Here is an 11,870-nt window from a genome sequence, read left to right as displayed (position 1 = left end):
ATTGGACAGCCTATATTTATATGTTTGACCCCAGAGAGCGAGGGCCAAACTACTCACCAATCTATTATTGGAATGGTTGTATTCCTGTGGCTATTATTATCATTTCTTATAGGCTATCTATCCACAGCAATGGAGAATTTAGAAAGATTAACGCATAACCAAAACCGGCGTGGGCCGGTGGGTGTACTAGCCCACTTGGCGAAAGAAATTCACATATATTTAACCCTATTGTATTTGTATTTCTTGCGAATAACTCTGATAACGAATATAGTGCATCATACGAACTTTTAATGACATCTCAAAACAGCTGACATTTTACGCTACTAAAATGAGCAAACAGCCGCAAATTAATGTCGTTTCAGAAGGTGTACAATTGATGACACAGGTACAACTGTCGATCAGAATTAAATATGTGTGTTTAATGCCCTCTGATCAACATTGTGTTCTTGACCATCTCTTTACGCACCAATGTCGTCAGTACTCCTGCCCCGAAACCATTCTTTAAAATCCTTTAATGCACACTCACTATTGAGAAACTCTATAGAGTCTAGTTACTGTTCAGGACCTGATGAAGGGAGAACTATACAACAGCAAAAATATCCCCCACCCCACCAATTTGAAGACCGCCCACTTTAGATATTTAGCTAGAGACCCTTAAAGATTTTAAAAGAGAGACGGAGTCAGACAGTTTGACAGTCACTCACTGAGCTTTGCATCGCGTGCGCACAGACACAACTTATCCGCTGCGCGTCAGGACTGCAAGTCGTTCGCGCCACTCTCCCATCCGTTCCCATGTTTAGGATGCTACAAACACCACAGCTCCGTCAAGGCGTGATTGCACTTTTCATGTGGTTCACTCACTTTATGGAGGACTACAAAGTCCAGGGTGAGTATGCTGTGATTGATTATGTGACCAGTTATACTGTTGAGTAAGGATGGTATAACTTTTTATGGTCAAATTGTAGGCGACATTGAAGCATGAGCCAAGCGAGAACAGTACATGTATCTTCCAAATACCTCATAAGAAAATATGGGTTATTGTGTGGGTTGTGTACTCAGATTTGTCTTGAATGATTGGGATTGTGTCTAAAGCAAAATATGTTGGATCTAACGTAGTTAATCAAAACATGCGATCAATCATAAAATTACGCATGGGTAGGCCTAGTCTGAAAGAAAATCTATGACCAATTGGTAGACGGACAGGTACAAGCTTTATTGCATAATAGGGTCGGAGACTAGTCAATGTGACTTCCTATACCTTTACAAGTGGGTCATTCTCCTACAAGCTGAGCTGATAGCCTGAGACAGATGGACTGGTGGGTCCCAAGGAGGAGTGAGTACACGCTGCTCCTCCCTTGAGTCCTCCGGTGAAATCACGCTGCATTGGGATTTATTGGTCTTTACGCAATCAGAACACATTTGGCATAACCTGTATTGTAAAACTTTTCTCTAAACAAAAAAGTAGAAATTGATATAGGGTGCTATGGGGAAAAGTTGGCGTTGTTAAAGATTTAGCATGCTCAAATAAGGCAATACTCTACCGTTATACGCGTGCGCATACGATACTTTAATTGGACACGGACCCTCTCTCTCCAGCGGGTAACTGCTGGTTGCAGCAGGGAAAGAATGGCCGGTGCCAGGTGCTCTACATGTCCGGGATGACCCGAGAGGACTGCTGCCGGAGTGGCCGTCTGGGCACCGCATGGACCGAGGAAGATGTGCCCAACAGCACGCTGTTCCGATGGATGATCTTCAATGGAGGCGCGCCTAATTGCATACCTTGTAAAGGTGAGTGATGATCAATATCATGACTTCAAGTGGAGCAACATTTATTCTGATGGAAATTTATTCTGGTGGAACTTCTTACAAAACATTCCAACATGTTATCATGTGTATGGCATGTCATATGTTAATGTCCTATAATTACTCTCCATATAGTATCCTGCTATAATTGGTTTTGATAAAGGAATTTGGCCTTATATCATATTCATTATGTATGATGACTTGATTTGTTCCTAAATTAATCCATCCACCCAACCACCCAACCACCCACCGACATCCACCCATCTATCCATCCATCCATCCATCCATCCATCCCAGAAACATGCGATAGCGTTGACTGCGGTCCTGGGAAGAGATGCAAGATGAACAAGAGGAACAAGCCCAGGTGTGTGTGTGCTCCGGACTGCTCCAAAGTCACAAGGAGGGGGTCCATCTGTGGGTCGGATGGAAAATCCTACAAGGATGAGTGTACAATGCTCAGGGCCCGCTGCAGGAACCATCCTGACCTGGAGGTCCAGTACCACGGACGCTGCCGCAGTAAGTCCCCCTCGGGATTAAGGTAGCAAAATTCATGAAACTTTCCCCAAAATTCCCAAGTTTTCCAGATATCCCGGTTGGAGGATTCCATCCCTGTTTATTCCATCCTGATTCTAAGAATTTTGGGAACGTTTCATGAATTTTGCAACCCGACCAATTAATTTATAAAGTATGTGTATAAGGGTCAGTGAGTACCATTGCCAGACTTGGTTTTAATTTCCAGTCTATCACATATAAGTGATATTTCTGAAATAATTATCTGACTTGTGAGACTATTCCAGACTTGGGTTAAGCGATTGTTTGCCCATGTATGGCACAAGGGGGCTAACTGTACTGCCTGTATATGGTCTGGAGACAGTAGACTAGACATTACAGTACCATGGTCTGGAGGCAGTAGACTAGACATTACAGTACCGTGGTCTGGAGGCAGTAGACTAGACATTACAGTACCATGGTCTGGAGGCAGTAGACTAGACATTACAGTACCATGGTCTGGAGGCAGTAGACTAGACATTACAGTACCATGGTCTGGAGGCAGTAGACTAGACATTACAGTACCATGGTCTGGAGGCAGTAGACTAGACATTACAGTACCATGGTCTGGAGACAGTAGACTAGACATTACAGTACCATGGTCTGGAGACAGCAGACTAGACATTACATTTAGGTTTTAGGTAGAACTCTTTTTAGGTAGCACTTACATTTTTGGTTTTAGGTAGAACTCTTTTAAGTTCCTTGTAGAACCCTTTCCACAGAGGCTTCTACCTGGAACCAAAATAGGTTCTTCAAAGGGTTATGCTATGGGACAACCAAAGAACCCCTTTTGGTTATAGATAGCACCTTTATTTTTAGGAGTATAGTACCATGGCCTGGAGGCTGTAGAATAGGCATTACAGTAACAGACTCAGACACTGGAAGACAGTACACACAGCTCAGGGAAGACTACCCTATCGACCTGATTCATATAACATGTTTTGGTGCATGGGCACAGAGGCAGATGGGTTTAGGCAGCTCTAGTTCTGCAGGCAGGGCCGGCTCTAGCCGCTTGGGGGCCCTAAGCGGGATTTTATTGGCCCCTCTCTGTACGACGGAGAGAAACATTTTAGTTTTAAAGTTGCAATTCTACACATTTTGCCTCGGGGCGGAGAGATTTAAAAAAAAAAAATTTTATAACAAAATGTATGCAACTATACTCATTTTGCCATGGGGCAGAGAGAATAAATTTGCAGTTTTACAGCTAATTTCCTGCAATTCAACCCATTTTGCCATGGGGTGGAGAGAACATTTTAGCAGTTTTAAAGGCCCAGAAGTGCGGAAATGCACTTTTTTTCAGCTGAAAGACGATGCCCATGATGTTGCACAATGATTTCAATCAATAAGTAATAAATTAAGTCAAAGTATGATATATTTTTGGTTGAAGTACCAATGCTGTGTGTTTCCCCTGTGATAGGACGTGCTAATACTTTCCTGTCTACATTTCTTTTCAGGGCTGGGTTTTGTTTGAATGTTACCACCCACCAGCATGGCTAATCAGAAACACCTGCAAAGTTATTCCTCTTCACGAGTTGCAATTAAGCTGAGCAATACAATAGACCATGTTTGGCTGAGCCAAACAGCTTTTCGCTGTAGTCTACATTTGGCTGCCTGAGCCATGGAGCAAATTAAAATAGGGTGTGCACACTTGTGTTTTTGCAACTCCACTTTTTTACCAGCAAATTATCATAATCCATTGGATAATTTGTCAAGTTTTACTTATTTTTGAGTTAGTCTGTATTAAAAAAAAATATATGACCATTTTATAAATTGTAAAATTGCGTGTGATATGATTGCATTTTGGAACCCCGCTCCCCCCAAGATGAATGGTTTTGACCACATTCCACTGCTTTGATTGGTACAGATTCCACAAACTTGTTTATCTATACTGAACAAAAATATAAACGCAACATGTAAAGTGTTGGTCCAATGTTTCATGAGCTGAAATAAAAGATCCCCAAAATGTTCCATATGCATGAAAAGCTTATTTCTCAAAAAGAAATTGCGCACATTTGTTTACATCCCTGTTAGTGAGCATTTCTCCTTTGCCAAGATAATCCATCCACCTGACAGGTGTGGCATATCAAGAAGCTGATTAAACAGCATGACCATTACACAGATGCCATAGATGTCTCAAGTTTTGAGCGAGCGTGCATTTGGCATACTGACAGCAGAATGTCCACCAAAGCGGTTTCCAGAGAATTTAATGTTCATTACTCTACCATAAGCCACCTCCAACGTTGTTTTAGTGAATTTGGCAGTACATCCAACCGCCTCACAACCGCAGGCCACTTGTAAACAAGCCAGCCCAGGACCTCCACATCTGGCTTCTTCACCTGCAGGATCGTCTGAGACCAGCCACCCAGACAGCTGATGAAACTGTGGGTGTGCACAACCAAAGAATTTCTGAAGAAACTGTCAGAAACCATATCAGGGAAGCTCATCTGCTTGCTTGTCATCTTCACCAGGGTATTGGATTTACTGCAGTTCAGCGTCATAACCGACTTCAGTGGGCAAATGCTCACCTTCGATGGCCACTGGCACGCTGGAGAAGTCTGCTCTTCACGGATGAATCCCAGTTTCAATTGTACCGGACAGATGGCAGACTGTGTGGGCGAGCGGTTTGCTAATGTCAACATTGTGAACAGAGTGCCCCATGGTGGCAGGGGTTATGGTATAGGCAGGCATAAGCTACGGACAATGAACACAATTGTATGTTATCCTGAGGCCCGTTGTCGTGCCATTCATCTGCCCCCATGACCTCATGTTTCAGCATGATAATGCACAGCCCCATGTTGCAAGGATCTGTACACAATTCCTAGAAGCTGAAAATGTCCCATTTCTTCTGTTGCCTTCATACCCACCAGACATGTCACCCATTGAGCATGTTTGGGATAATCTGGCTCGACGTGTACGACAACGTGCTCCAGTTCCCGCCAATATCCAGCAACTTTGCACAGCCATTGAAGAGGAGGGGAACAACATTCCACAGGCCACAATCAACAGCATGATCAACTCTATGTGAAGGAGATGTGTCGCGCTGAATGAGGCAATTAGTAACATTAGCTAGCTATATAAGGTTAGCATGCTAGCTAGCTACACTGATGGATGCCAGTGCCCTGCTTGATATTATTTCTACACTCCATGTTGAAACCCTCAATTCTCCACTCCATGTTCCCACCCTCAATTCGTGAATATGTATTATCATTCTTCGGAGGTGGAACCTAAACGAGAATTTCTGCTATTGGACAGAAATTATGTCGAAATAGTGATAGCATTGCCCTCTATTGGGGGCCTTTAAAGCTAAATTCCTATAACTTTACACATTCTGCCATGACTTATGCCATGTTAATATGATATCTGAGTGAGAATGACAAAAAAAATCAATAGGGGCCCCCTGAAAGTCAGGGCCCCTGGGCACAGTCGGTACTCAGCCAAGATTGCTACAAGTTTAGACAGCATGCTAGACTAACTACCAATCAAAAAATTGACATGGCTAATTGTCAGCTAATTGAGTGACTGACATAACAAGAGAAAAACTACTGATGCACAACCAAATTTTGAAATTGCTCCTGGTGTATTTCACTATTTTTACTCTCAATAGACCTGTTATGTCGCTTATGCCTGGAGCCGGCCCTGTCTGCAGGTCCAAAAAAGACCAGAAGTGTGAGGTGGAGTCTGCCATCTGATATCACAGATAAGCTAAGTCAAACTTAGGCAGTAAGAAAGCGTATAGATAGACTAGCAGCAAGGAAAAATAAACAGGTGGGGGAATATTTACCTGGTGTAACCTGAGAGTTGTGAAGTGAAATGTTTAAATTGTGTGTAATTTGAATGTTTCACATGACATGAATAGTGTCACATGTGAGTCATGCCTCTACATGTGTGTGTGTGTCTTTCCATTCACAGAGACGTGTCATGGAGTTCGCTGCCCTGGCTCTGCGTCGTGTGTCGTGGACCAGACCAACAATGCCTACTGTGTGGCCTGTAATCACCAGTGTCCAGAGGTGAAGTCACCTGACCAGTACCTGTGTGGCAACGACGGCGTTGTTTATGCCAGCGCCTGTCATCTGAGGAGAGCCACGTGCATCCTGGGAAGGTCCATTGGCGTGGCGTACGAAGGGAAATGCATTGGTAAGTATTGGAGCATCAATATGGGGTGCCGTTTGTAAAGTTGATACATCACACTTAGATCAATGAAGAGTTCAGTGTTTTGATGCCCCAAGACCTTTGTCAGAACATACCAGAGTAGTAGGCCTAATAAACATCAAAAACATGTCTGTTCTGTCTGTTCTCATACACACAGACAGGACACTATGTCTATCTCCATCACCAGAGTCATGATGTCTGTGTGAATCAGAAATAGATCCGTGCTGGCCTGGGTCTGTGTGGGAGTGTGATAATATTGTCTGATGCTTTCTGTGTGTGTCTCCTCTCTAGACGCCCGGTCATGTGGCGACATCGTGTGTCGGGGAGCGAAAAGGTGTCTGTGGGATGAAGCGAGTGGCCGCGGACGCTGCTCTGTGTGTGACGAGCCATGTCCGGAGAGTCGCCCGGGTGAGAGTGTGTGCTCCAGCGACAACAACACCTACCCCAGCGAGTGTTCCATGAGGCAGGCCGCATGCGCTCAGCAGCGTCACCTGGAGGTCAAACACTCAGGATCCTGCAACTGTAAGTCTACGGTTGATGCGTGAAATGACACCCTATTCCCTACATTGTGCCCCACAGCGACGCACACCCACTGAGAACTTATGAGAAAGTGTCTTAAACTTCAAAACAGGCTTTTCCTCAGTCACTTCACCCAAAGTCATAAATAATAATCCTAAATCCTAACTTTCACTTAAGCCGAATTTTCACTTAGTCTCCCATTGACATCGATGCATGACTAAGTGAACATTTAACTTAAGTGGAAGTTAGGATAAACTCCGGAGGAAAGATGATGTGGGTCCAACTACAACACATCCCTCACCCAATTTTTCCAATGTGATTAAAGTCACCTTATATTAGTCCCCTTATACCATTGTTGAATATTAATTTCTGATTGGCTAGAAGGGCATTCTAGAATGGGCATTAAAACCAGATAATGGGACAGTTGGAAAAGATATCGGGACACTTTGCAATCATAATGCAATAAGCACCTACACAAGCAGACCGTATTTGCTACAAAGTTACAGAAAGGTAAACCAACAACCACACAAAGTGAAATTGGATACATTGTAAACGCAGGAAAAACTACCAGCTTTGATTTGTTTTTGCAGAGACTTATTTTTTGGGAGCATCTAATGACCTAGTGTGGTGAGTGATGAACATGCATTTCTGAGGTCCTTACTGTTACAGTCATTACCCATTACGCTATAGCGACTCCTTGTGGCGGCCGGGCGCACGCACGCTGGCTTCGGTTGCCAGCTGTGCTGTGTTTTCTCCAACACATTGGTGTGGCTGTCTTCCGGGTTAAGCGAGCAGTGTGTCAAGAAGCAGTGCGGCTTGGCGGGGTCATGTTTCAGAGGACGCATGGCTCTCTACCTTCGCCTCTTTCGAATCCATACAGGAGTTGCAGCTGTGGGACAAGACTGTAACTACCAATTGGAAATTACGAAATTGGGGAGAAAAAAAGGTAATAATAAAAATTATAAATATAAATATAAAAAAATACTCCCACATGTTTCTAGTTTGACCAGCTGTTTTCAGCAATTTTTATTTTTGAATAAGGTCGTCATATTGGCAGGTTTGCTAGCAACAAACTATTTAGCTAGCTTCTAGCCTAGTGTTTGATATGCAGTGCAATCTCCTCGTAATGAACTATGTTGAATGTTCTGACGAGAAGGCAAACTTTTATAGCTATGCCAGGCTAAATCAGGCACCGTCATTCATTTGGATGTATCCAAATTAATGTCAATTGGAAACAGCTTAAAACAAACGCAAATGCAGCTACTTTTCTGTTATTCTGACTGCAGAGGTTGTGACTGTTAGCCATAGTTAGTTGGCTAGCTAGCAAGCAAGGGATAAGAACGTAAAGAACAAGGGACTGGGTCGCATCCATATATGTCAAACTAATCAAAGAAAATATGAAAAAGTATGAATTCACTTATAAAATAAAAATATCAACAGATGACAAAACATTTCCATTATTTCCAATGTAATGTACAGAACGTCGCCTTTTTATCCCTAACTTAGTGGCCTCTGTGTCAAAGCCACTTACACAAAACCAACTTACTGGTATGATGAGGTAGTCTTGCCCACCAGCAAAGTCCCTCTCTCTCTCTCTCTCTCTCTCTCTCTCTCTCTCTCTCTCTCTCTCTCTCTCACTCTCTCCTGTCTCTGTCTCTTCTCTCTCTCTCTCTCTCTCTCTCTCTCTCTCTCTCTCTCTCTCTCTCTCTCTCTCTCTCTCCCCCTCTCTCTCTCTCTCTCTCTCTCTCTCTCTCTCTCTCTCTCTCTCTCTCTCTCCCCCTCTCTCTCTCCCCCTCTCTCTCTCTCTCTCTCTCTCTCTCTCTCTCTCTTTCTCAATGTAGAGGCAACCCTTATGACTGACCACTTCATAGTTTATTGCCATTCTGTTGTTCCCATGATGTTTGGTTCACTCATAACATAGATCATGTGTCTCTCAGCTTATCCTCCCTCTAATTACAACAATGCCTCGTTTTTCTCCTGTAAACAGTAATGTTGCTGTAATTAAATTATTTCAGCATGTGGATTATGAGGACTGGGTTTTGGATGGGATACTTTTTTGGATGGGGTTTTCTACATCTGCCTGTGGCTGTTTGTTTTGGAGATAAATCTTTTCTGAGGGCAAATACACTCCAACAGGGTGGTCCTTTGTAGAAATGGGTCCCGGTCCCCTGTCTTGTGCATCAAATGAAGTTGTATTGTGTTATAAGGATGCGTATATGAGCCCTGTTCTGTTCTCTCTGTTTTCAGGTTTAAACCAGGTTTAAACCATCACCCCACTGCCCAGCCCAGCCCCCCCTCTCAGCCTCCAGCCTCTCTCATAACCACAATCACTTTTCTTTATGTCCCGTACTCTGGTCCATGGAAGAAGAGAAGCAGACTGTCAGTGAATCAAGTCAAGGAAAATTTGATTAATGTTGGAGTTGGATTCTGTGCTGTTGTTAGGGTCAATGGGGCGGTGGTTAGAGAATTGGACTAGTAGTTAGTTAGAGCATTAGTAGTGGTTAGAGCGTTGGACTAGTAACTGAAAGGTTGCAAGATCGAATCCCCTAGCTGACAAGGTAAAAATCTGTCGATCTGCCCCTGAACAAGGCAGTTAACCCACTGTTCCTAGGCCGTCATTGAAAATAAGAATTTGTTCTTAACTGACTTTCCTAGTAAGATGAAATAAAATAAATAAACAATTATGCTTAATTTTGCTGTGAGATTCTGTGCTGTTGTTAGGGTCAATGATGCTAAATGTTGCAGTGAGATTCTGTGCTGTTGTTAGGGTCAATGATGCTTAATGTTGCAGTGAGATTCTGTGCTGTTGTTAGGGTCAATGATGCTTAATGTTGCAGTGAGATTCTGTGCTGTTGTTAGGGTCAATGATGCTTAATGTTGCAGTGAGATTCTGTGCTGTTGTTAGGGTCAATGATGCTTAATGTTGCAGTGAGATTCTGTGCTGTTGTTAGGGTCAATGATGCTTAATGTTGCAGTGAGATTCTGTGCTGTTGTTAGGGTCAATGATGCTTAATGTTGCAGTGAGATTCTGTGCTGTTGTTAGGGTCAATGATGCTTATGTTGCAGTGAGATTCTGTGCTGTTGTTAGGGTCAATGATGCTTAATGTTGCAGTGAGATTCTGTGCTGTTGTTAGGGTCAATGATGCTTAATGTTGCAGTGAGATTCTGTGCTGTTGTTAGGGTCAATGATGCTTAATGTTGCAGTGAGATTCTGTGCTGTTGTTAGGGTCAATGATGCTTAATGTTGCAGTGAGATTCTGTGCTGTTCTTAGGGTCAATGATGCTTAATGTTGCAGTGAGATTCTGTGCTGTTGTTGGGGTCAATGATGCTTAATGTTGCAGTGAGATTCTGTGCTGTTGTTAGGGTCAATGATGCTTAATGTTGCAGTGAGATTCTGTGCTGTTGTTAGGGTCAATGATGCAACTGCTAGTAGACAATTTGTTCTTCCATATATCCGTCATCAGACAGGGAAGCTTGAGGAAGAGGGGAAGGAAGAAGAGGAGAAAGAAGAGCAGGAATACTAGGATTTTCTTCATCAATATGTCCTGGAATACAGCCTGGATGATAAACCTTATAATAGCTGAATAGTGTTTCAGTTCAGCCACAGAATACTGTTCATATTGTATATAAAGTGTATGCTTATTTATTGTCCATGGAAGAGAAATAAGCCAGGGTCTCCCGAACTCGGTCCTCAGGACCCCAAGGGGTGCACGTTTTGGTTTTTGTCCTAGTACTACACAGCTGATTCAAATTATCAACTAATCATCGAGCTTTGGTCGTTTGAATTGACTGTGTATTGTTAGGGCAAAAACCAAAACATGCAGCCCTTTGGGTGCCCAGGACCGAGTTTGAGAAACCCTGGCTGAACTAAGCAATCATATATTTGAAATCTTGTAGGTGTTGTTTACTTGTATGTATTTATAAATGTTGTTTATTATTTATACATTAACAGTGTCCGTCTGTCTTACTGTATACCTAATGTCTCTTGCATTTTATCCAAAGAGAAAATGTATTATTTATTTGAGGTGCAATACTGCCCACATTGATGTTCTTGTTCTGTAAACTCCTGCAATGCATTCTCTATCTGAGCTGTACACATCTGCTTATTGTGGGCAAGATTTGGATTTACCCCTTCTTCCTACATTGTGAAATGTTGGCTAGCGTGTTTAATGTGTTCCAGTTTATTTTATGACGAACTTGTTGCTCACCAATGTATATACCCTAGTGAGAGAGAGGTTTTGTTGACCCAAAGCTGACCTAAATGGCTTTGTCTAGTCTTTTGTTGAACAAAAGTTACCCGTCCTAGTCCCACTACAGTACATAGCGATACTTTTAACGAGTCACTATGGTCTCTCTCCCTTCAGAAAATGACTAGCTTTGTTTATTAAGGGGAGCAGGATGGATGCCACTAAAACAATGTACAGTTGAAGTCGGAAGTTTACATACACTTAGGTTGGAGTCATTAAAACTTGTTATTCAACCTTCTCCACAAATTTCTTGTTAACAAACTATAGTTTTGGCAAGTTGGTTAGGACATCTACTTTGTGCATGACACAAGTCATTTTTCCAACAATTGTTTACAGAAGGATTATTTCACTTATAATTCACTGTATCACAATTCCAATGGGTCAGAAGTTTACATACACTAAGTTTACTGTGTCTTTAAACAGCTTGGAAAATTCCAGAAAATTATGTCATGGCTTTAGAAGCTTCTGATAGGCTAATTGACGCCATTTGAGTCAATTGGAGGTGTACCTGTGGATGTATTTCAAGGCCTTCCTTCACACTCAGTGCCTCTTGGCTTGACATCATGGGAAAATCAAAAGAAATCGTTCAAGACCTCAGGAGA

General features: G+C 42.7%; 1 protein-coding gene across 1 annotated transcript; it reads left to right on the top strand.

Annotated features, from left to right (window-relative positions):
* The first annotated feature begins 681 nt into the window (after nucleotides 1-681).
* Nucleotides 682-11,491, top strand: LOC110537003 (follistatin-A). The gene is made up of 6 exons (XM_021622699.2): nucleotides 682-886; nucleotides 1,597-1,788; nucleotides 2,101-2,319; nucleotides 6,262-6,486; nucleotides 6,793-7,023; nucleotides 9,268-11,491. Exons 1-6 carry the CDS (start codon nucleotides 793-795, stop codon nucleotides 9,282-9,284), a joined length of 978 nt encoding a protein of 325 aa, XP_021478374.1. The 5' UTR covers nucleotides 682-792; the 3' UTR covers nucleotides 9,285-11,491.
* Nucleotides 11,492-11,870: the final 379 nt, after the last annotated feature.

The sequence above is a fragment of the Oncorhynchus mykiss genome, chromosome 12 (genome assembly GCF_013265735.2).
Source record: "Oncorhynchus mykiss isolate Arlee chromosome 12, USDA_OmykA_1.1, whole genome shotgun sequence".
NCBI lineage: Eukaryota > Metazoa > Chordata > Actinopteri > Salmoniformes > Salmonidae > Oncorhynchus > Oncorhynchus mykiss.
Note: the sequence above shows the minus strand (reverse complement) of the source record. Positions and strands in the feature narration are given on the sequence as shown.

What these genes read in the sequence shown, in the direction of transcription:
- LOC110537003 (XM_021622699.2), top strand. Translation starts at nt 793, where the DNA reads ATGTTTAGGATGCTACAAACACCACAGCTCCGTCAAGGCGTGATTGCA. An exon ending in TAATTGCATACCTTGTAAAG is followed by an intron (nt 1,789 to 2,100) that starts GTGAGTGATGAT and finishes CATCCATCCCAG; the next exon opens with AAACATGCGATAGCGTTGAC. An exon ending in GTACGAAGGGAAATGCATTG is followed by an intron (nt 6,487 to 6,792) that starts GTAAGTATTGGA and finishes TCTCCTCTCTAG; the next exon opens with ACGCCCGGTCATGTGGCGAC.